Source organism: Rhineura floridana, chromosome 2 (genome assembly GCF_030035675.1).
Source record: "Rhineura floridana isolate rRhiFlo1 chromosome 2, rRhiFlo1.hap2, whole genome shotgun sequence".
NCBI classification, from domain to species: domain Eukaryota; kingdom Metazoa; phylum Chordata; class Lepidosauria; order Squamata; family Rhineuridae; genus Rhineura; species Rhineura floridana.
Genome location: NC_084481.1, coordinates 228,067,603 through 228,091,194, shown reverse-complemented (window position 1 = coordinate 228,091,194; position 23,592 = coordinate 228,067,603). Strand labels below are relative to the sequence as shown.

The 23,592-nt window shown below is 44.3% G+C and overlaps 1 protein-coding gene across 1 annotated transcript in view; it reads left to right on the top strand.

The window, feature by feature from the left end:
• Positions 1-23,592, top strand: part of DAAM1 (dishevelled associated activator of morphogenesis 1) — a 243,282-nt gene that overhangs the window by 142,940 nt on the left and 76,750 nt on the right. Inside the window, exons 4-10 of the mRNA XM_061612446.1 lie at positions 9,686-9,757; positions 18,055-18,149; positions 18,724-19,057; positions 19,928-20,038; positions 21,930-22,033; positions 22,654-22,720; positions 23,385-23,502. Coding sequence (XP_061468430.1) covers positions 9,686-9,757; positions 18,055-18,149; positions 18,724-19,057; positions 19,928-20,038; positions 21,930-22,033; positions 22,654-22,720; positions 23,385-23,502 — 901 coding nt within the window. The remainder of the gene's footprint in view (positions 1-9,685; positions 9,758-18,054; positions 18,150-18,723; positions 19,058-19,927; positions 20,039-21,929; positions 22,034-22,653; positions 22,721-23,384; positions 23,503-23,592) is intronic.

Here is a 23,592-nt window from a genome sequence, read left to right as displayed (position 1 = left end):
AAAAATTTGCAAAAAAACAAACTATGCATAACAATGCACCTTCTTTACAGGACAGGTGAAGATAGATAGCAGAACCTGGGGAATTATATTTTAGTTGTATGTAGGTCATTTTTTATTTTATTTTTCCTCTCTCCCTCCCTCCCCCTACCTCTCTCCCTCCCCCTCCCTCCCATGGTGTGTTTGGTCTGCTATCTGCAAATTGTGTGTTTGGTCTGAAGATGCTCTGGTTTTGAGAATTTGACCAGGCCTAAAAGGAAAGAGAAGAACAGGAAATATTTTTATTGCCAGTCTAATTTCTCTTACCCTTTCAAATGTGACTCCACCTCCTGGGACACTGGATGGATGCAAATTACAAAATATAATAAATCCACTAGTATAAAAATAGCATTAAAATATAAGTCTTCACTAGAAGTGGCCAGTAAGGGAATGGGGGGGGTAATGTAGGGGAGTGCAACTCTGGGACTTCTTTTTTCAAGCTAGGAGTGATGCTGTCTGCTAGAAGGCCTGGACACTTACTTGATGGGCCCTCCTTGCTTTGGAAAATGAATCAGGCGATAACAAGACTTTCATGTTTTTATATTGTTTGTGACAGGACAGCCTATAGCAATGGTTCCTAAACTTCTTTCCCCATGGCTTCCTTTATGGAATCAATCCATCTCTTGTTTGGCCTTCCTCTTTTTCTACTCCCTTCTGTTTTTCCCAGCATTATTGTCTTTTCTAGTGAATAGTATTACAGTTTGAATTCCACAGAATTCCAATTGTAATTCAATAAAACACAGTATGGGAAATAAAAGAAGCAATAAAAATCCAATTAAAAATCAATATGAATGTGTAACATGATGGATGTGCCGTCTCCCACCTTCAGCCATAGATCCACACGCATGCCATGGACCACCTGAATGACGCTCGGGAACCACTGGCCTAGAGGAAGTCAAAGGAAGAGGAAAATAACTGAGCAGAGGCTAGATGCTTCCTTTTCTTTTGTGTGTCCTATTTCATGCTAGCAGTTTGAAATTGTAATACTTTGTTGCAAGTTTGTTTGCATTTCTAATTAAAAGCTAAAGGGCTGGTCAGATATGTGAGTCCAGGCCTCCCCAGGAAAGTCCAACATGCTAACCGTTACATCGCTCTTTGCCATCTCACTAGTCTATGACTTGGCAGCTGAACCTAATCAACTGGGCACTGTACTCCTGGAGCTGCCTCCCTGTGTGAATGTGTAATGGACAGGGCCGGTTCTAAAGGGCGGCCAGATTGGGCACTGGCCCGAGGGCCCTGGGGCTACAGGAGCCCCTGAGGGGCCTCCTCTTCTGCGATCCGCCTGCCCCCACGCCCCCCACTTACCTGTCAGCCGGCTTTTTAGCATTGCCCTTAATGAAGATTGCGGCCGCAGCTTCCCTAAGGTACTGAAGCTGCTGCCACCATCTTAGTTGATGGCAGAGATGTGTGCGCGTAGCACGCACATGTGCCATCAACAAAGATGGCAGTGGAGGCTTCATTCCCCTTAGGGAAACCACGACCGCCATCTTGATTAAGGGCAATGGTAAAGACTAGACAGGTAGGGGGGTCGTGCATGTGTGCGTATGCACATGCGTGCACACCCACCCACCCACCCACTGGGGGGCCAGGACAAGCTGATGCCCAAGGGCCCCCGCATGCCTGGAGCCGGCCCTGGTAATGGATCAGGCTGCCTGAAATATTTGAGCTTGAGAGTGTGGCTGCAAGGGCCACTTCAAAAGTTACTGCTCGACCACTGTATATAACGTAACGGTATGATTTACAATTATGATCCTTATCAGAATGCATAAAGCACACAGGCTATATATTGCAAAGCTTCCTTAATATCATTAAGAGAAATCTAAAATGGGGTAGCCAGTTGACTGACATCTCAAACTCACTGCTGGCCCCCACCCCACTAAGTCATGTTAGAATATCTGGCAGTGCTGCTTTCTATTCTGTTTAAAGCACAATTGCAGGCAGAGAGGTACTCAGATTCTCCAGAGAGGTCCTGTACCCCAAGGTGCTTCACTTAGAGTGCAAGGACCATAGCTTGGTGGGACAGCATCATCATCTGCCTTACATGTCTAAGGCCCCAAAGTCCAGTCCTTAGTGTCTCCAGGGAGGGCTGGGAATGCCCCTTACCTGAAAACCTGGAGAGTTGCTGCCAGTCAATGTAGACAATATTGAGCTAGATGTACCAGTGGTCTGATACCGAATAAGGCAGCTTCCTGTGTTCCACTATCAGATCCTTCTCTGAATTCATCTTGGACTTCCCCCCTGCAAGTGGATCCCCATCCAGGGGGCCACTCATACAGTAGCTGTTCAAGGAGTGTGCAAATTGGAGACATGTAGAAAAGTGTAGTTCAGTGTATCCTTGCTTCCTAGCTGGCTCTCCTCCAGTGTATTGTAAGGTACTCAGGTGCCCATTCTGACCCCCCTCCCCTCCTTGGTTTCCTGTTTCAACTCAGGCCACACCTGCACCATACATTTAAAGCAGTATTATACCACTTTAAACAGTCATGGCATCCCCCAAAAGAATTCTGGGAACTGTATTTTGTTAAGGGTGGTCAAAGAGCTACAGTTCCCTGGGAAGAGGGATTGATTGCTAAACCACTCTGGGAATTGTAGTTCTGTGATGGGAATAAGGGTCTCCTAACAACTCTGAGCACCCTGTGCTATAAGATAAGCATAAGAGTTGAAAAGAGGCCTGCATGAACAAGGTAGATTTCTTTAGCTTCTAAAGCGGAGGTGGAGAACTTCTGACCTTCCAGGTGATGTTGGACTCCCACTCCAATCGGTCCCAGTTGTCAAGAGGCTAAGAGGCTATTCCTGATCAGCGATGGGGAGCCTGTGGCTCTCCAGATGAGGAGGAGGGACTCTAACTCCCATCAGCCCCTGCTAGCATGGTCAATGGTCAGGGGCGATGAAAGCTGTAGTCCAACATCATCTGAAGGGCCACAGATTCCCCATCTCGATTTTAAAAGATGTGGCGGCATCCATTTACTTTCCCTAAGTGAATCTGTTTATGTGACCGTTAGGGAACATCTGAGGCAGCATGTGAGTAAGAGGAAGAGTCAACAGCCTGAGAGGAAATTACAGAGACATCCTTTGCTTATTTCTTGGCAGCGATGGCTGGAGCTGCTCTTGGTAGAGATTTTAATTGCAGTGGAGGAATCAGAGAGGTCATCATCCTCAAATTTTTGCCGGGAGCTGGATAGCTAGAAAACCAGGACATATATTTGAGGCGTCTTTGAAAGCAGTGATTCTGAAGGGGCAAAATCTCCTCGTTCCCAAAGCAGAAAACTGATTTGCCTAGTGCAGCCTTTCCCAACCTTTGAGTCTCCAGATGTTGCTGGACTACAACTCCCATCAGACCCAGCCAGCATGGCCAATGGTCAGGAATTATGGGAACTGTGATCCAGAAACATCTGGGGACCCAAAGATTGGGGAAGGCCAGCCTAGTGTTTAAAACCTTTTTGTGTGCATTAGCTGCAGGAAAAGAAATCTTTTCATTGGAGATTCTATCTCTCCTATGTTACCGGGGAAAGGCAGAGAGTGAATCCTCATGATTTCCGCCTTTACACCTTGCCTCATGTCTCAAGTTCTACAAAAGCTAGGAATTTACTCTCTAAAAAAGAAAGAAAGAAAGATGGGAATCTGGGAACTATTGTATATCCAAGGTAGGAATGTCCCCCTCACCCCCCAGTAGATACTCATGTGGCCTAGATGTGATTGCAGAAAGCCACCTAATGTCAAGAGCCAGCCCTGTACAACAGCCAATCATCTAGGAGAAGAAAGAGAAGATTCATTGTTGGGGGTAGGCACCCAGGTTCAGTGCTCTGATGGGTTGGTACCATCTCAGAATGCACGTGGAGGTTTACATGTTCATGAGGTCTGCATGATGACGGAGTAAATTTGTTTTCTGTGGCTCCAGAGAGTAGGGACCCAACAAACAAGTTCAAATTACAAGTCAGGGGATTTTGACTAAGAATCAGAAAGATTTGCCTGATGACACAAGCTCTTCAGCAATGGAACAGCCTACCTCAGACGGTGGTGGAAGTTTTTAAGCAGAGACTGGACAGCAAACTCTGAGATGCAGATTTCCTGCATCAGCAAGAGGCCAAACCAGATGACTTTGAGATCCCTTCCAATTCTCTGATTCAACTATGCTTCAATATGAGATCTGTGGTTTACAAAAATAAAATATTCAATCAACTCCTTCCAAGGATTCCCTTGAATCTAATTTTATGGGGGGGGGGAAGCAAAAATATGTATAAAATTTACAATAGGCGAAAAAGAAAAGCATTATACCAAATCAAATATACAATAAAAGTTATTTGTATCTTTCATCTGATACATGTAAAGGAGAAGCCTGCCCCCTGTGCACTTTTCGTGGGAAATCTAAAAGGACCTGTATGTGTGTACAAACAGTATGGACAATCAGGGACCACTGCCTATGCAGAGGTCCATGATCATTCCAACAGATCCTATATGCATACACTTGAAAAGAGCTTAAGGAATTACAGTGAAAATAAGTGGGGCAGGGTAAGTGTCAGAATGTGGGCATAATCTCACTCCTCTACTTCAGCTATGGGGCGGTATACAAATGTAATAAATAATAATAATAAATGTATCTAGGTCAGGTGTGGAGAACCCTTGGCCCTCCAGACATTGCTGAGCTACAACTCCCTTCAGCCCCAGCAAGCATGCCCAGTGGCCAGGGCTGATGGGAGTTGTGCTTCAGCAACATCTGGAGGACCAAAGGTCTAGGTGAATGCCTGCACATGTGGTGGGAAGCTAACTTATCAGAGAGATGCAATAAAAAAAGGGTTGCTTTCATAAGAACATAATAAAAGCCTTGCTGGATCAGGGCAGTTGCCCATCTTGTCCAGCATCCTGTTCTCTTAGGGGCTAAGCAGGTGCCTATGAGAAGCCTTATACAGAGTCACAGAAGCCTATGGGAAGCATGACCTGGGCGCAAGAGCACTCTCCCCTCCTGCAGTTCTCAGCAACTGGTATTCAGAGGCATCCTGCCTCCGTCAGTGGAGGGAGAACATAGCCAACTAAGATATGCCATGAAGCTCCCTGGGTGACCTTGGGCCAATCACTGCCTCTCAGCCTCAGAGAAAGGCAATGGTAAACTCCCTCTGAATACTGCTAAAAGAGAGCTAGTGTGGTGTAGCGGTTAAGAGTGTTGGAGTATGACCTGGGAGACCACGGTTCGAATCCTCACACAGCCATGAAGCTCACTGGGTGACCTTAGGCCAGTCACTGCCTCTCAGTCTCAGAGGAAGGCAATGGTAAACCACCTCTGAACACGGCTTACCAGGAAAACCCTATTCATGGGGTCACCATAAGTCAGGATCGACTTGAAGGCAGGCCATTTCCATTTTCATTAAGTTCAGTGGGTATATCATGAGTATAACCTAGTTGGATACAGCCCCCAAATGTTTTTGGATAGGCCCATGTTTTCCTGTCATCTTGGTCTTCGGGTGGCTCTCAATTCATTCACCGTTCGGCTTGCAATATCAAAACGTAACTGTTTTCTTTTCCTGTGAACTTGTCACTCCAGCGCTTGGCTGTTTGCCAGATGTGTGAACGGTTTTGTCTGAGAGTGACCTAATTCTCTTGCAGTGGATTGTTCAGTTTTATCCACCACTTGAGGCAGCTGGTGTTCCCAACCTTCCCAAGGGAGTAAGAGAAAGAACCATGACTTCACCGGCTTTGTAAGCAAGGGTAACTGATTCACTTGCAGCAAAGTTGGCTTTCTTACAAAATTGTGCATCTCTCTTTCTCTCCTTGGTGGTGCTCCTAATCTATAAGAAATTTCTTGCCATTGTGAAGGATACATTTTGCTCTGAAAAACATGGGCCACAACAGCTAGATTGACGCCTAATTAAAACTGGAGGTTTGTTTGCTGCATAAGCACAGCTTTCCTTATGTATGGCAGATTTGGGGGCAGTCAACATGATGCTCTCCAGATGTTGCTGGACTACAGTTTCCATCATCCGTGACCATGGACCAGCTGAGCTGGTGAGAGTTGGAGTCCAATAGCATCTGCAGGGCACCATGTTGGTTACCGCTGTATATTCTTGAACAAGCACCGCACTTGAACACACACCTCATGTGCAGGGCATGGAATTGCTGTGGCTCAGTAGTAGCCACCTACCCTGTGGAGCTGCCTCCCCTTAAACATTAGACAGGTGCCATCTCTGTTATCTTTCCAGCGCCTATTGAAGACCTTCCTCTTTCAACAAGCGTTTTAAGTAGAAACCTTATCCCAGTCTGCATCTGTGTAGGAATTGCTTTTTAAGATTTTTTAAACCTTTTTTTAAAAGAAAAATGTTTTAAATCTTTTTTTAAAAGATTTTTGAAAGCTTTTAAAAAAACATTTTTAAAGAAGTTTTGTTTTAATGTATTTTAAAGTTTGTTTTTATGATGTTTTAAAGTGTTTTTAGTGCTTTTGTTTACCTCCCTGGTCTCCTGCTGGGAGGAAGGGCGGGATATCACACCTACACCAGATTATTTCACTTTACACTGTCATGGCTTCCCCCGAGAATCCTGGGAGTCTGGCAACAAGGGAGAGAGCCTTCTCAGTGGTGGCCCCCAAATTATGGAATGATCTTCCTGACGAGGTGCACCCGGCGCCAACACTGTTATCTTTTCGGCGCCAGGTCAAGACTTTCTTCTTCTCCCAGGCATTTTAGCATGTGTTTTTAAATTGCCTTTTAAAAATGTTTTTAAATTTGTGTATTTGTTTTTGATGTTTTTAATTGTTGTAAACCGTCCAGAGAGCTTCTGCTATGGGGCGGCATACAAATGCAATAAATAAAGAAATAAAAGTAAAGCACACCCTGTGCGAGACCCCTGTGCGAAACCCTAGAGAGCTGCTGCTGGTCAGGGTTGACAATATTATTATCACACTTGTATACCGCCCCATAGCCGAAGCTCTCTGGGCGGTTTTCAACATAAAAATCACTGTACATTCACCTTTGGTACAAAGGAAAAGCAATACCTCACGTTTTAAATAAACATAACTGAACAATAAATCTCAAGCAATATACATAACATAAAAACAGAATAAATCAGAAACAAAGCAAAAAGAATATAACAATTATCAAATATATCTAAAACTGTTCTCTCCTATCCCATTGTGCTTCTCCCCACCATCTTCTATAGCTAGTAGTGTTATGAACATTTCTTCCACTGTCTTCTTGTCTTGTGGTTGGTGGGTGGGGTTGCTTTGCCTTCCTGGTATATTTGTGTTTTAATCTGTTGGTAGTGATTATGATTTATTATGTTAGTTATCTTAGGTTATATTAATATTTAAGATGCTTTTTAAAAAAATGTTTTGTATTGTCTTAAATGTGTAATTTGGTTCTTTTGATGTTTATTCTTAATGTTAAGATGTTAATGTTTAAGATGGTTTCTTTTAAACATTTTGTATTTTTTAAATGTGCGATTTGGTTTGATTCCCCCCCCCCCCAACACTGTAAACCACTTAGAGGCTTTTTGCAAGTATGAAGTGGTATACAGATAGATAGATAGATAGATAGACAGACAGACAGACAGACAGACAGACAGACAGATAGATAGATAGATAATACTGAGCTAGAAGGTCCCAATGGTCAGATGTGGTATAAGGCAGCGCCCTGTGTCCCTACACACGTGTCCTTGTTTGAATGGGGTACGCTTCCTGTCTGAATTGAGCAGGGGGTTGGACTCGATGGCCTTGTAGGCCCCTTCCAACTCTGCTATTGTATGATTCTGCCACATTCAGCACAGCTGCCAGATTAGCAGCGGCCGAGCAGTGGACGGGGGTGAGGGGGAGAAGAGTAAGTGGGGTGGAGGGGCTGCAGTGGTGCCTGTTGTGGGTGGCGCAATATCTTGTGCTGGCCCTGAGCCCCCCGAGGGCTGTTATGTAGGACACACAGTCACCCTAATAAAACAGCAGCTGTGATCAAGATGGTGTGTCACACCTTTCTGAATGTCTTTCTTCGTGGTTGCAGGCTGCCAAGTATTCCATGAAGCCGAGAATGTTTTTTTACTACTGGGGTGACATATTGTGGCCGGAAGCGTAGCAAATCTAGTAGCCATTATTTGTAAATTTCGCCCTCGACTGGTTTGAACTGGGAACCAAAGCAGTCTGTTGCAAGTGAAAGCACAGAGTATTGCTGACCCGTACTTTCCCTTGTTCTTGAACCATGTTTACATTATTCCGGGACTGGGCAAATGTAGCTGCTACAGCGATGCTACTGAACATTGTAAGGTCCATTGGAATAGAGACTCAAATAGATAATCTCTCTCTCTTTTGGATGGATGTCCGTTGGCACAAGATCCTGTTCCTCAGAACTCTTCATTAGGAGATAAATGCTACCTTTGTTTTATCCAGCAGAGAACCAGTTACCTTATTTTATCCATTTGTATTTATTACTACACAGCTGGTATAGCACAGTGGGGAGGAGAGCCTGGCTGGGAGTCCAGAGTCTGTGAGTTCAAATCCCCGCTCGTGTCTCCTGGGTGTCAAGGGCCAGCTAAAGATCACCCCACAGTGAGTGGCTCAGGGGTTACGTGCCCTGCCGCCTGTGCAGCCGTGGGCCAGCTGCATAGTCCCAAGGAGCCCAGTTGCCCCCCAGCTGGCAGTTGCGGACAAGGAAGGGGCTGGCTTGTGCAGCTGTGGCAAGCTGAGCAGGCGCTAGCCAGCTGGGGAGGACTAGCCTCAGAGGGAGGCAGTGATAAACCTCCTCTGAATACCGCTTGCCATGAAAACCCTATTCATAGGATACCCATAAGTGAGGATCGACTTGAAGGCAGTCCATTTCCCTTTTTGTTTATTACTACACCTTTCCTCCAAGGAGCTCAGGGTGGCGTACATAGTCTTCTCCCCCCCCCAATTTTTTTTAATTCCCACAACAACCCTGTGAGGTAGGTTAGGGTGGGAGCCTGTGTCTAGCTCAAGGTCACCCAGTGAACTTCATGGTTGCATGGGACCAAAAGTGGCCCTCTAGGCCTCTCTGTGTGGCCCTTGGAACTCTCCTCAAACCACACCCCTTACTTGCCCTGCGTTGAACCTAAGAAGAGCCTGCTGGATCAGGCCAGTGGCCCTTCTAGTCTAGCATCCTGTTCTCACAGTGGCCAACCAGATGCCATGGGAACCCTGCAAGCAGTTTTTGCCTGGTTGGAATATGTCCTTGATCTTCGACAATGCGTCTTTGTTAACTGGATAGAGGGTTGTGTGAGTGTGCATAGAAACTAGTCTACTATACAAAGATTAAATTTACATTTGTTGCTCTGCCCACTTTTGCCTCTGGCTCCACCCACCACTCCTATGTGGCCCTCAGAAGGTTGCCCAGAAGGGAATGCGGCCCTCAGACTGAAAAACTTTCCCCTACCCCACTGCACACTAAAGAATTATCTGCGTATTTTTCTAGTCACTCAAGTTAACTTTTTTTTTTACAGCCGAATAAACTATTTCCCCATTCAGTACCTCTTTTAAAAATGCTGTGTCTTTAGACTTTCCAGTTATAATGCAGACAATTTTGGTAGCGTTTATCAGCAAGTTCCAGGAAGGTGGATCATTGTGCAGAAAATTTCCATCGGTCTAGGGAGTAGCTGTGAGTTGCTCAGAATAATGCAAAAACAATCCATGTTTTCTGATGTTGCTCTTTTCCAATCTGTTTTGTTTCAGGACCAAGAAGAAAATAAAGGAGCCACAAGCTGGCCAGAGTTCTACATTGATCAGCTTAACTCCATGGCGGCTGTAAGTGGAGTTTTTAGCAATTTGCTTTCTGGCTTTGTTAACTGAAAAAGTGTTCTGACAACAAAGGCCCAGGACTGTGTCATCGGAACCCTAAACTCTGGTTAATCTTAACTATGGTTAGTGAAAACAAGCTAGCTTCATGCACTAAGAATTGAAGTTTTGCTCTGTTTCATCTAATCATAGTCAAGTTTAATCACAGTTTTCTGGGGCTGGACAGCACTACCAGCTGCAGTTAATTCAAAAAAGCTGATCAAGAGCTTCTGAATTCCCTTCCTGTGTCACACCAGAGGTGGAGTGTGGAGCCTCCAAACCCAGGTGGCCTGGGTTCATTCTCAAAATGCTATACTAGCACAGGTGTAGTCAATGTGGTGCCCTCCAGATAGGGACACCAGTTGTCATCATCACTGACGATTGGCCGTGCTTGATGGAGCTGATGGTAGTTGTAGTCCAGTAATATCAGGAGGGAACCATGTTGGCTATCCCTGGTTTAGCATGACATCCAAACCAGTCCTCTTTCAAACATATGTTGGGTGCCATAAAGGCTAGAAATTTGCTTTTTTTAATGGTGGAAACTGAGGTTCTTCACTTTCTAACTGTGATTTTGCGGAATCACAGGCTTGCAACCCTAGCGGAGGCCATTCTTTCTCTGTCTGTAACTTGTGTGCCCAGCACTGTGGTTGCACAGTTGCTGCTGCTTTTGTGCAAATCGGCACTTAGCTTCAATTACTAATCTTCTCTCATGGAGCGTGTTGTAGGGAGGCCTTTCCTGCACTTACAGATGCTTTCGGGTGCCAGGAGTTGTGGTTGGCACTTAGCCTTGTCTGGGATGACTTAAAAAAAAAAAAGGAAGCCTGGCTGATTAGATACACGAAGGAAGAAGGTCGCTTTGAAAAAGTCAGATGAAGCTCTGTCCCCAGCTGTCCAAGCAAAATGCAGTGGCATAGTGCCACATGTGTGTTTGCAAATGTGGGGAAGATTTGTTTCTACAAACTCTCTAACGACTTCAGCAAGAGCCCCTGGATCAAAGAAAACAGACCCAGCTTGCCTTTAAGTGAGCTGATTTATAGGCCCTTTGGGCGGGTGTTACCTAGTTATGCAGAGACTAGGAATAAACGGACAGTTCTCCCAATGGAGGGCTGTAGAAAGTGGAGTCCCTCAAGGATCGGTATTGGGACCTGTACTTTTCAACTTGTTCGTTAATGACCTAGAATTAGGAGTGAGCAGTGAAGTGGCCAAGTTTGCTGATGACACCAAATTGTTCAGGGTTGTTAAAACAAAAAGGGATTGCGAAGAGCTCCAAAAAGACCTCTCCAAACTGAGTGAATGGGCAGAAAAATGGCAAATGCAATTCAATATAAACAAGTGTAAAATTATGCATATTGGAGCAAAAAATCTGAATTTCACATATACGCTCATGGGGTCTGAACTGGCGGTGACCGACCAGGAGAGAGACCTCGGGGTTGTAGTGGACAGCACGATGAAAATGTCGACCCAGTGTGCGGCAGCTGTGAAAAAGGCAAATTCCATGCTAGCGATAATTAGGAAAAGTATTGAAAATAAAACAGCCGATATCATAATGCCGTTGTATAAATCTATGGTGCGGCCGCATTTGGAATACTGTGTACAGTTCTGGTCGCCTCATCTCAAAAAGGATATTCTAGAGTTGGAAAAGGTTCAGAAGAGGGCAACCAGAATGATCAAGGGGATGGAGCGACTCCCTTACGAGGAAAGGTTGCAGCATTTGGGGCTTTTTAGTTTAGAGAAAAGGCGGGTCAGAGGAGACATGATAGAAGTGTATAAAATTATGCATGGCATTGAGAAAGTGGATAGAGAAAAGTTCTTCTCCCTCTCTCATAATACTAGAACTCGTGGACATTCAAAGAAGCTGAATGTTGGAAGATTCAGGACAGACAAAAGGAAGTACTTCTTTACTCAGCGCATAGTTAAACTATGGAATTTGCTCCCACAAGATGCAGTAATGGCCACCAGCTTGGACGGCTTTAAAAGAAGATTAGACAAATTCATGGAGGACAGGGCTATCAATGGCTACTAGCCGTGATGGCTGTGCTCTGCCACCCTGGTCAGAGGCAGCATGCTTCTGAAAACCAGTTGCCAGAAGCCTCAGGAGGGGAGAGTGTTCTTGCACTCGGGTCCTGCTTGCGGGCTTCCCCCAGGCACCTGGTTGGCCACTGTGAGAACAGGATGCTGGACTAGATGGGCCACTGGCCTGATCCAGCAGACTCTTCTTATGTTCTTACGTTCTTATGTTCTTATGTCAACAAGAGCAAGCCCCTTGCAAGGGTGGCTGGAATTCTGTAGGGGCTTCTTTTTGCAACCGCAGCACTTGCAGTTCACTTGCCAATGGCCAGGGCTGTAACTGTGACCTGTGGAGCGTCCATTAGGCCTTCCTTGTCTGTGGTTGTGTGGGGATCTGAGACTCCTTGGATACCCTTTCCCAATCTCTGCTTGGCCTCTATTTAAACCGGAAAGCTTTGCATGCAAAAAGCCCCAGGTTCAGTCCCCAGCATCTCCAGGTAGGGCTGAGAGAGACTCTTGCCTGAAATCCTAGAGATCCACTGCCAGTCAGAGTCAAGAATACTGAGCTGGATAGACCAAAGGCCTGCCCTGGTGCAAGGCAGCTTCCTATGTTCCTAGATCATTAGGGAAAGGATCCTAGCTTAATGGTACAGCATCTGCTTTGCGTGCAGAAGGTCCCAAATTCAATCCCCGACATTTCAAGTTAGGGCTGGGAGAGAGCTGCTGCCAGTCAGTGTAGAGAATACTTAGCTAGACAGACCAAAAGTCTGGCACAGTATAAAGCAGCTTCCTATGTTTCTACTGATTCCAGGGTGGGCTATAACAAAATATTGACCTAGCCGATACAGATCAGCACTGCTGTATTACAAATAAAAACATTTTAAAACCTATACAAAGTTTCTAATCAAATGAAAAGTTTGGGTAGACATATCTGAAATAAATGAGTAGATTTGCATTTCAAGAACAGAGAGTTTTCTACCTTCCTAGTGCACCATCTATCATGCAACGAATTATTTGGACTCAAACTAAAACATTACAAACTGTCTCAACTGTGGGGTTTCCTGGGCAACCATACTTGTGACTATCTAGAATTTTTAAGTGTTTTTTCACTTGTATCCAGCGTTCTGGACATAGCTGCAAATGTTTGGTTCTAGACGTGGGCACCACTCTTCTGGAACCATGAAATGCCTTGCCGATATTCAGAGTCCCCATTACACATAAAACACTTCAGTTCTACTTAGAGAAAATCTTCTCCTCTTGGATTTTCACGGTGAATTGCAGGCATGAAAGGGTGACATCACTGGTTAAACATTTCTGCAGGGCAGTTTTCTGCCTACATGTCCTGGTGACAGCTGTCTGATTGCATCACCACCTGAAAGACAGCTTTAGCGGAAATAATAGCACACACACACTACCCATCCCAGTTTTATTATCCACAGATGTTTGAAACTTATCTAGTGCTGGCACTTTTGAAACCAAATCCAGGTGGCTACTGGAGCAGGAGAGATGAACTAAGTAGGTGGGTTTGCCATTCATCTGGGCAAAGCCACCCCTCAGCTCATGGGAAGAGAGCCACAGCTCAGTGGCAGAGTACATGCTTTGCATGCAGAAGGTCCCAGGTTCAATCCCCAGCATCTCTGGTTTTTTTAAAAAAGTTGGGTAGCAGGTGAAGGAAATATTCTCTGCCAGAGATCTTAGAGAGTCATTGACAGCCAAATAAATTGACTAATAACTTCTTATGTTCCAATGCTATTTTTATAAGCATCACATTGTGCATTATCCTTTTTTTTTTTAAGGTGGTCCTGCACACAACACATGATTAATATGAATTTGGTGCCACAGAGCTAGCCTAGATCAGTTCCCAAACTGGTCTGCAGACCATCAGTGGTCTGTGAGCTTCATTCAGGTGGTTTGTGGATTTGTGGTTGAAGGCAGGGGGCGGCACATCCACCGTGTCACAATTCTATGCAATTCAGTTTATAATACAATAAAATACAATACGTAAGAAATGAAAGAAGCAATGAAAGTACAATTGAAATCATACCGCACCTATTGCAGCCCATTACAGTTGGTAGATAGCAGGCAGAAAAATCATTAAGTGGTCTGCCAAGACCCTCAGTAATTTTCAAGTGGTCCCTGAGGGGGGGGAAAGTTTGGGAGCCACTGATACAGGGGAAGGCCAAAGGAGCTGTTTTAACCTACAAAATAACTCAAATTTGTATAGCATGCTCAAATATTCAGTAGCATTTTACATGCAGTATCCCAGTAATCATTGCCACAGCCCCATAAGGTCAGTATTACACCCATATTAAGAGAAAAGCAGCTTGCCCTTGTGCTGTCATATTGAGTTAGGATCTGAAGTGAGTGCCTGTTTGCTCTTCGCCATTCCACTGCACTAACTTTCTGGATTAAGACCTATTAAGTCTTCAGACACTGATGGATGGGCTGTAGCTCAGTGATAGAACATCTGCTTTGCATGCATAGGATCCCAGGTTCAATCCCTGCCATCTCCAGGTAGGGCTGGGAATGTCCCCTGCCTGAAACCCCAGAGAGCTGCTGCTAGTCAGTGCATTCACAATTCTGAGCTAGATGGACATGTGAGTGCTCTGACTTGGTGTAATGCCGCTTTCTGATATAGCACTGTGGGGAGGAGAGCCTGGCTGGGAGTCCAGAGTCTGTGAGTTCAAATCCCCGCTCGTGTCTCCTGGGTGTCAAGAGCCAGCTAAAGATCACCCTACAGTGAGTGGCTCAGGGGTTACGCACCCTGCAGCCGTGGGCAAGCGGCATAGTCCCAAGGAGCCCAGTTGCCCTCCAGCTGGCAGTTGCGGACAAGGAAGGGGCTGGCTTGTGCAGCTGTGGCAAGCTGAGCAGCCCCTAGCCAGCTGGGGAGGACTACCCTCGGAGAATGGGAAACCCCCTCTAAATACCACTTACCACGAAAACCCTATTCGTAGTGTCACCATAAATCGGGATCGACTTGAAGGCAGCCCATTTCATTTTCCATTTCATGCCCCAAAAGAAGAAGGGGTGAAATAAGTTGAGTAAACATTAGGGAAGGATTCCTCACTTCCATGCAGTTGTCAATGGAACAAGGATTTGGAGGCAGTTTTTAGATTCTTTTCCTGGACGTTTTCCAAAAAGAGCCTCCTCCCCGTGCAGTGGGTAAAGGGTAACAGACCCCTGGGCTGTACTTGTGCTCTCACTTTAAGAATCTCCCTGATGTTGAAGTGCTTTGCAAGAATGTTCAGGCGGATTTGAATATCAAAGGGTGTTCCCCCCCCCCAACTTGGCAATACCAGCAAGAGCTCCCTTTTCCAGTGTCGTCTTTATTAACTGCAAACATAGGACACAGATGACAAAAGTCAGGAGGGAACTGGGCTGTGATTGCTAGATATTGCATATGAAAAGGGTGTTGGACAGAGAGTTCAAAAGGCATGTTTTGGAATAGGAACACAGGAATCTTGCCTTATTCCAAGTCAGGCCGTTCAGTGTCTTCTATAGCAGGGGTGGGGAACTGGTGGTCCTCCAGATTTTGTTGGACTTCCAGTTCCCATCAGCCCCATCCACCATGGCCAGTGATGAGGAATGATGGGAACTGTAGTCCAACAACAACATCTGGAGGGCCACAGTCTTGGTTTCAATGGACAGCGACTCTCCAGGGTTTCAGGCAGGGTCTTCCCCAGCCTTTGCTCATATTCTGCTCACAAGCAGGACTGTGTGTGTAGCGTTGAACCTGCAGTTGTGGAGAAACAGCAAATTGAGTTGGAAAACTTATTAGCAGCCCTTCAGCGTGATCTTCCGGGACAGCGCATGATTAATTTGCTGCTGCTAGTCTTAGAAAAGGCAAGGATCTGTACAGGATGTTGAAACCCTGCCCCTTAATTATAGAAAACAACTGTTCCAGCCTCCTTCTCCAACAGCTAGCTCTGGAAATCTCACCAAGCATTCATCGCCATAAAGCTAGGAATTGCCTCCCCTTCCGAGGAAATTGTGAAGAGTTGAGGCATGTTGCTCTCAAGGGTTCTCCCTTAACCCAAACTAGATGTGGGAAAGGTCTCTCAGACACAGTTTGTTCTCTCTTGGTTCCCAATGAGCTTTGAGCCATCCTCCATCTTTTCTTGCTATAGTTTTGAGTTGGCTTACAATGTACTCCTATGTATGTTTACTCAGAAATACATTCCCTTGAGTTAGATGGAGTTTACACTTTAAGTATGCACAGGATTGCAGCCTTAGTCCTGAGGGAGGTGCGGAGGGTGGTTATAAAAGAACAGGCCTTTTCAGTGGTGGCCCCCATCTGTGGAATGTTCTCACCAGGGAGGTGCACCTGGCACCATCTTTGTCAGTCATTAGGTACTAGGCTTAGATTTATTTTTATTTTGTTTAACCAGGCCTTTGATAATTAGGTTGCCTCCTTTGATGGCGCTCATCTTTTAATGTGGTGGGCAGGACTTGTCCTGATTTATATGCTGCTAGATGAGCATTTTATGTATTTTGTGCTGTTCATTATTTCAATTTGTTATGGTTTTAAATTGTTTTTGTGTTGTATTTTATCTTGTCCAGTTGCTTTGATACTTTTTCTTTGTATAAAGCAACTGTTAAATGGTTGTTGTCGTTGTTAATAATAATAATATAGCCATATTACTACAATATATTCTGCTGTGTCCATTTAGACTCATGTATCGGGCATAATATGCCCAGCAGGTACTGTGCTAATAATAGCATTGTATTGCTAATGAAATTAAATACAGCCTAATTGCTAGTGTGCCATTAAATGTTTCTGTGTCTTCCAACTTGTCCTTTTGTGATTTCTGTTCTGCTGCATAGGGATTTTAACTTATTGCAGAATAGGCTGCTGTGGGGCTATATATAATTGAGCTTGGTCCAAATGGTTGCTCATCAAACAGACTGGCATGGAGCAACAGAAGTGCAAGCATATGAACCTGCCTTCACATCAGGCCTGGGCAGACTTCAGGCTAGCAGGATCTACATGATTCCCACCCCCCTGGAACCTTTGAGTTCCACTAATCAGAGCCAAGTGCAAACCAGTGGCTTGTGGGGGGGGGCAACATACTCTTAGAATTAAGGAGCAGGGTTCCCCTGAGCACATGCTCAGACCAGGAATCAGTACTAGCAGTGAGCTCACAGTCCTGATGCACAAAAATCCATTCCTGGTTTTTCCTCCAAGCTGTCCGTCTTAGTAGCATTGTTTACAAGGAGGGTGATTCTATTTGTTGTTGCTGTTGTTAAACAACTGGGAGTTGGGATCTTTGCTTTTCAGCTACAAACCGGGAGTCAGAATCTTTGCTGAACTTCTTCAAATCATTCACAAATTCAGAGCTTGGAAAAGTTACTTTTTTGAACTATAACTCCCATCAGCCCAATCCAGTGGCCATGCTGGCTGGGGCTGATGGGAGTTGTAGTTCAAAAAAGTAACTTTTCCAAGCTCTGCCATAGGTCCTGATGAACCTCCTGCCTACCCTTACATTAGAAGATCATTGGTCCATCTAACTCAGTACTGTCTAATGTCTGTCAGCTGATCTCCAGGATCTCAGAGAGGAATCTCAGATGGGTATTTCCCAATCCAGTACTGCTAATTGAGGCTAACCTCTTTTGGGATGAGGGCCACATGAAGTCTTCTCAAAGTCACTTAAATAATACAGACAGAGTGAAAAGTCCTGATAACACTTTACTGAGCAAACTGAACAAAAAACAATGTATAATTTGAGGAGGAAAGAACAAAGAGGTTGTGTCTTTCAGTTCAGGCCTTGTTTTGTAGCAGAGACACACAACCAAACGAAACTCCCTCTGAACTTCACAACCAATCAAAGCACATGCCACAACACTGAAGTTCATTCCATTCTGCCTGGTTACTAAACAATATCTCCACCCATCCCCTCTTAGCTAGTTGGCTTTAACACAAACAGAATTAACCCTTAAGTTACAAACTGAATGATCTCTGCTGTCCCTTCTAGCAGACCCTGGACATCCCTATTGGGTTCGCATGTCAAAGCGGGCGTGTATTAAGCCAGAGAGTTTCCCATGGTTATTTGACCTATTTGTGTGTGTTTTGTGCTCCCTTAAAATTTTGATATGTTTTTAAATGAACTTTTACTTGTTAAATGGTCAAATGTTATGTTGTACTGGGATTTTCATGTTTCTTGTATATGTTATGGCTTTTGTGCTATTATTATATTTTGTATGTAAATAAACTGACTGTACCTAACTTATTTCTTGAGCTAATTTTCTTTGAACTTTTACAGAGAAAATCACTAATTGCTTTGGAAAAAGAAGATGAAGAAGAGCGAAACAAAACCATAGAGAGTTTGAAGACGGCACTGAGGACTAAACCTATGAGGCAAATGATTTTCCTTGCTTTTTCATTGGTTCTCTAGCAAAAGGGTTCTTAATATTAATTTACACAAGGTTCTGGCCAACTGATACTAAGTTTAATGAAATGGGTTAACTGGATAGCAGGGGAGTTGCTAGACAAAGGATAGCCACTGTGGTGCTCTCAAGGTGTCGCTAGGCAATAATAATAATAATAATAAAATTTAATTTTTGTGTCGCCTATCTGGCCGAAGCCACTCTAGGCAACGTACACATTAAAATTCAATAAAACACACTATGATTACAAAACAAAATACAATGCAGTCAACAATGATGCAGGCATAAATTATGTAGGGCAATCAATAAACAATTTCCACAAAAACAATAAACAATCACAGAAAAAATTAGCCCACCCCGGAGATCCTGTCATCCCTGACCATTGACGATGCTGGCTGGGGGCTGATGGAAGTTGGAGTCCTACATGATCTGGAGGGCAGCGCATTGGCCATCTCTGGTCTAGACCTTTCTCATTCTCCACTTTTGTAATTCTGATCATTTTCCTGGATGAACCTGCCCATATTCATTGTATCTGTTTCTGACAGGTTTGTAACCAGATTTATTGACCTGGACGGCTTGACGTGCATTCTGAACTTCCTGAAGAGCATGGACTATGAGACCTCTGAGTCTCGAATACATACCTCTCTCATTGGATGCATCAAAGCTCTGATGAACAACTCTCAAGGGAGAGCTCATGTCCTGGCTCACTCGGAGAGTATTAATGTGATCGCTCAGAGTCTGAGCACAGAAAACATTAAGACAAAGGTAGCGGTGCTGGAAATCATGGGTGCTGTGTGCCTGGTTCCCGGGGGTCACAAGAAAGTCTTGGAGGCCATGGTGCATTACCAAAAATATGCCAGTGAAAGAACTCGCTTTCAGGTATGGAGTGGCCTCTCACCACTTAAGTTGGTTGCAAGGTTGGGGGAATGACAGACAATAAAGGCAGTTTCAGAGGGTTTTTTGCTTCCCACGGAGTAGAAATATTTCTTTTGTCCCATGGTTTGTGTCCGATCAAACAGGGCTTGAAGGATTTTGAAGCAAGACTAAAACCTCCAACACCTGTTTTTACCAGAGGCAGAAGTGAGAAACATATCCTACATCTCCAATATTAACTTTTACTAAGTGCAAAACTGTTTTGAGGCAAGTGTTGAGTTGTACATCAATTTCATCAGCCTTTTAATTTAAAATAATAAAAAAAATTTTTTAACAAAAATAATGACTGGCATCATACCCGGTTATTTTGTAATTTTTTTCAATTTATTACCCGCCCTTCATAATAATGTCCCAGGGAAGGTTACAACCATTTAAAATGCAGTATTAAAACACTCTAAAACAACCACAGTCCCAAGAATAGTGTGGTTGCTTGAGTAACCCCTGAGAGATATGCTGGGAAGCCACCAAATACCAACATTTATTCTTACAATTAATAAGTTTCTCTAGCCCATTTGTTAGAGTGGGCAGGTAGATCAAGTCAGCCCTTCTCCCAAGGTAATGCCCTGCAGATGTTTTGGACAACAACTCCCATCAGGCAGCACCTGGGGGTTGTCCAAAACATCTGAAGGGCTCCAGACCCGGGAAAGCTGTTGTCAGGTGTATGGGTGGCTCATACTTTTGTGGGATCCTCAGCTTGTTTTTTTTTTAATGCAGCTGGTTTGCGCTGATAGCATATCCCTCCGGCCCCCGCTGCTCTTCTGTACCCACAATATATATTCAGCAAAAGCCATTAATCAAAAACCTTACATCCCACAGACGTTAATAAATGACCTGGATAGAAGCACAGGCCGATACCGGGATGAAGTGAGCCTCAAGACGGCCATTATGTCCTTTATCAATGCTGTTCTAAGCCAAGGGGCTGGAGTGGTAAGTTTGGGAGCTGGAATTGTCTGTTTCAATGGTGGTGGTTGATGCCCATTGGGGCTGGTGGGGCAGAAGGCAGGGAGGCCAACATTTGGCGGAGCCAGAGCCAAGGAGAGACAAACCCAATTAATTGCAGTTTTGTTTCCATCCTTCTCCCTGATGAGTTCTGCAAGGGGCAGCAATGAGACCTGAAGACTGAGGGGAGATAGGATAGCACTCTTCAAGTACATGAAAGGTTGTCACATAGAGGAGGGCCCGGATCTCTTCTCGACCGTCCCAGAGTGCAGGACATGGAATAATGGGCTCAAGTTGCAGGAAGCCAGATTTCGACTGGACATCAGGAAAAACTTCCTGTTAGAGCCATACGACAATGGAACCAATTACCAAGAGAGGTAGTGGGCTCTCCGACACTGGAGGCCTTCAAGAGGCAGCTGGACAGCCATCTGTCGGGAATGCTTTGATTTGGATTCCTGCATTGCGCAGGGGGTTGGACTCGATGGCCTTGTAGGCCCCTTCCAACTCTATTATTCTATGATTCTAGGAGGAAGCTGCCATAGGCAGCACTACCCCCACCCCCAGGGTGGTTGTAAGTAAGCCAGTAGGTAAATGGGGACAGGGTCCGGCAGGGCCGGTGCTATCATTAGGCCAACTAGGCAGCCGCCTAGGACGCAGACCTCAGAGGGGCGCAGTACTGACATTTGAGGGGCACAGTTTTATACAGATTAGGTTTTTTAACCCTTAAAACATTTAAGGGTGCTAAAACATTTTCTTTTGTATTTGAGAAAGATTGTTGTATTACTTATTCTTGCAATTTAAAATAAATTTTGCAGTTTCAAGTTTTGTGCTTTTCATTTTTTCTACAAGACATCTGTTTTTGAAAAGTTGAAGTTAGCAATTTTTTTGGGGGGTGCAAGTAGTTAGCCTTGCCTAGGGCACAAAATAGCCTGGCACCGGCATTGGGCTCAGGGCAGAACGTGGTTGGTGGGGCAGTGTCCCATTCACCTTAATAAGCCAGCCTTCACTGGGCTGTGTAACTAGCAGGGGGTTGAGCCAGCAGAGATGATACCCCTTGGGCCACTTTGGATGGATGCTGAGAGTAACTCTGAGCATTGCAGAATGTGTGTTAGGGGAAGGGAGGCCCAGCTTGAGAGGGTGGTGTAGTCAGTCACTTCCTGTGAGCCCCATGACTAGCAGAGGTCATAGTTCCACTATTCAACTTGGGTCCAGGACTGCCTTAAGGACCACCTGATCCCTTGTATCCCAGCTCAGTCACTAGGAGAGAGTGGTTAGTTGTCCCCCGTGTTTCAGAAGCCTAACTGGCTTCAACTAGAAGTAGGGCATTTATTGTTGCCAGTCCCATGACACAGAATCTTCCAGCAGAGATTTAGCAGGCATCCTTGCTTTTGACTTTCAGGCGTCCCTTTTTATGCCTACATTACCCAGTAATGAGTATTTGTACTGTTTTTAATGGTGTTTTATGTTTTATTATTGTTCACCGTCCTGATATTTTATGATATGGTGGTATAGAGATACTTTTATAAATAAATACATACATTCTGTCCTTCCTCCTCCCCCCTAGAGTACCTGAGAAAGTTTAGATGCAACTTGAGAGAATTCTTTTGCATATCCCACCTTTGGGAGCCTACTAATCATACCTTGCAAGAGGAACCCAAAATCTTTGGGGCGGGCAGTGGGCCAGAAGCATAAGTGCTTAGTGGATGTTTTGATCTCTGGTCTATCTAATATAAGATTTGGTCAGTTCTGCCCCCTTCTCCCTGCTGACAGGGGCTGATGGGTGTTGTAGTCTGAAACAGTTGGAGGGCGCCAGGTTGGTGAAGGCTGGTCTAGAAGGATATTCTAGCAGAGTCTTTGAAAGGTTTGTCTTCTTTCCCAGGAAAGTCTGGACTTCAGGCTCCATCTTCGATATGAATTCCTCATGCTTGGAATTCAGCCTGTAATTGACAAATTAAGAGAACATGAAAATTCCACATTAGATAGGTAAGTGTGCTTGCTTGATTTTTATTGTGTAAGTTTTTTCTCTCTTGTACACGTTGTTCTTGTGCCTTATTTAAAAGAAAAGGTATGTTTAGGCCAGAGCTTTCCAATTACAAGTTCAAATGGTTCTTGATTACTTCCTTTAACGTGCCTAACGTCAGCAGTACTTAATGGCTGTGGTAGTCTTATTTATGCTGTATTATTAATTTACAAAGTGGCTTGCAAATCTTTACCTTTTTTCCACCCGTCCCTCTTGCAAAAATATAAAAAAACTGAATTTGTTCATTTATTGGTCCCAACTCAGGCATTTGGCAATGGTACTGTTCTGGTTTTGGGGTTATTTTATTTTAGGTGTCCATCCCACTGTTGGGTGAGGGACAATGTTCTTTTTCTATAATTGATTATTGTGAATGAACAGTTTTCTGTGTTCAAATTGGGAAGAAATCGGATACTTTATATCGTTACGAGGATAGATTATGTAAGGACTTCAAGCCCTACTGAATGAAATGTTAGTAAATGGCTCACTTAAATAGCAGCATAACCTTTTAAAGTCTGTTGACGAAATTGATTCGATAACCCATTGCAATAAATCTGTGTTAAGTTGTCTCTTTTCTCCTTCCCAGGCATTTAGACTTTTTTGAAATGCTCAGAAATGAAGATGAATTGGAGTTTGCCAAAAGATTTGAGCTGGTATGTATCCATCCATCCTAACTCTTCTGGTGTTATTTTTTGCTATTGTAGGAAAGAGAAAGGAAGAATTTTATTCTAGTGGGGATCGCTATAAATACTGAACCATTCCGCACCCTTTTACAGTGATCTCTGAAAATGTGTGGGTGCTTTTCAGTGAACATTTTCACAAAACTCCCTTCCCCACCCCATTTTGGCTTAGCTCCAGTATAAGTGAATCACACTTTTGTGGAATGTGTGTATTTTACAGTGACTGTCGAAATTCACATTAGAATGCTAAAAATCCCAGGTGAATTTGGTTACTGCCCTAAAAGAGTTACTGCTTTCACCGTGTTTTGGACATGTGTCCATGACAGTCACATTTGGGTGAACATCAGCATTCACAAGTGTATCTCAAGAGTTCTTGGGACACCTGCTAAATCTTGACTGGGATTGTCAACATGCACAAGCGACTATTGACATGTGCACTGTTTTTGGGGATCCATTGGTGCCTGTGTGAATGTATGTGTGCACCTTCCCACCCACATGTAGCAAAGACCTGATTTGAAAAGAGACTGTTCTGGACTGAGTGCCATTGAGGGTAGCAACTTTTAACTACCTGTGGCAGTGCCAAGCAATAATTTGGTGTGGAAATACTAAACTGCATCTTTTGCCCATCAAAACACAGGTCCACATAGATACAAAAAGTGCAACCCAGATGTTTGAGCTCACACGAAAGAGGTTGACTCATACAGACGCATATCCACACTTTATGTCTATCCTTCACCACTGTCTTCAAATGCCTTGTGAGTAAAAAAAAAATAAAAATGTGTTTTTTGTATCTGTACCTGTAATGGATATTTTGGAATTAAGGATGGTTTTGGGATTCTGGCTTC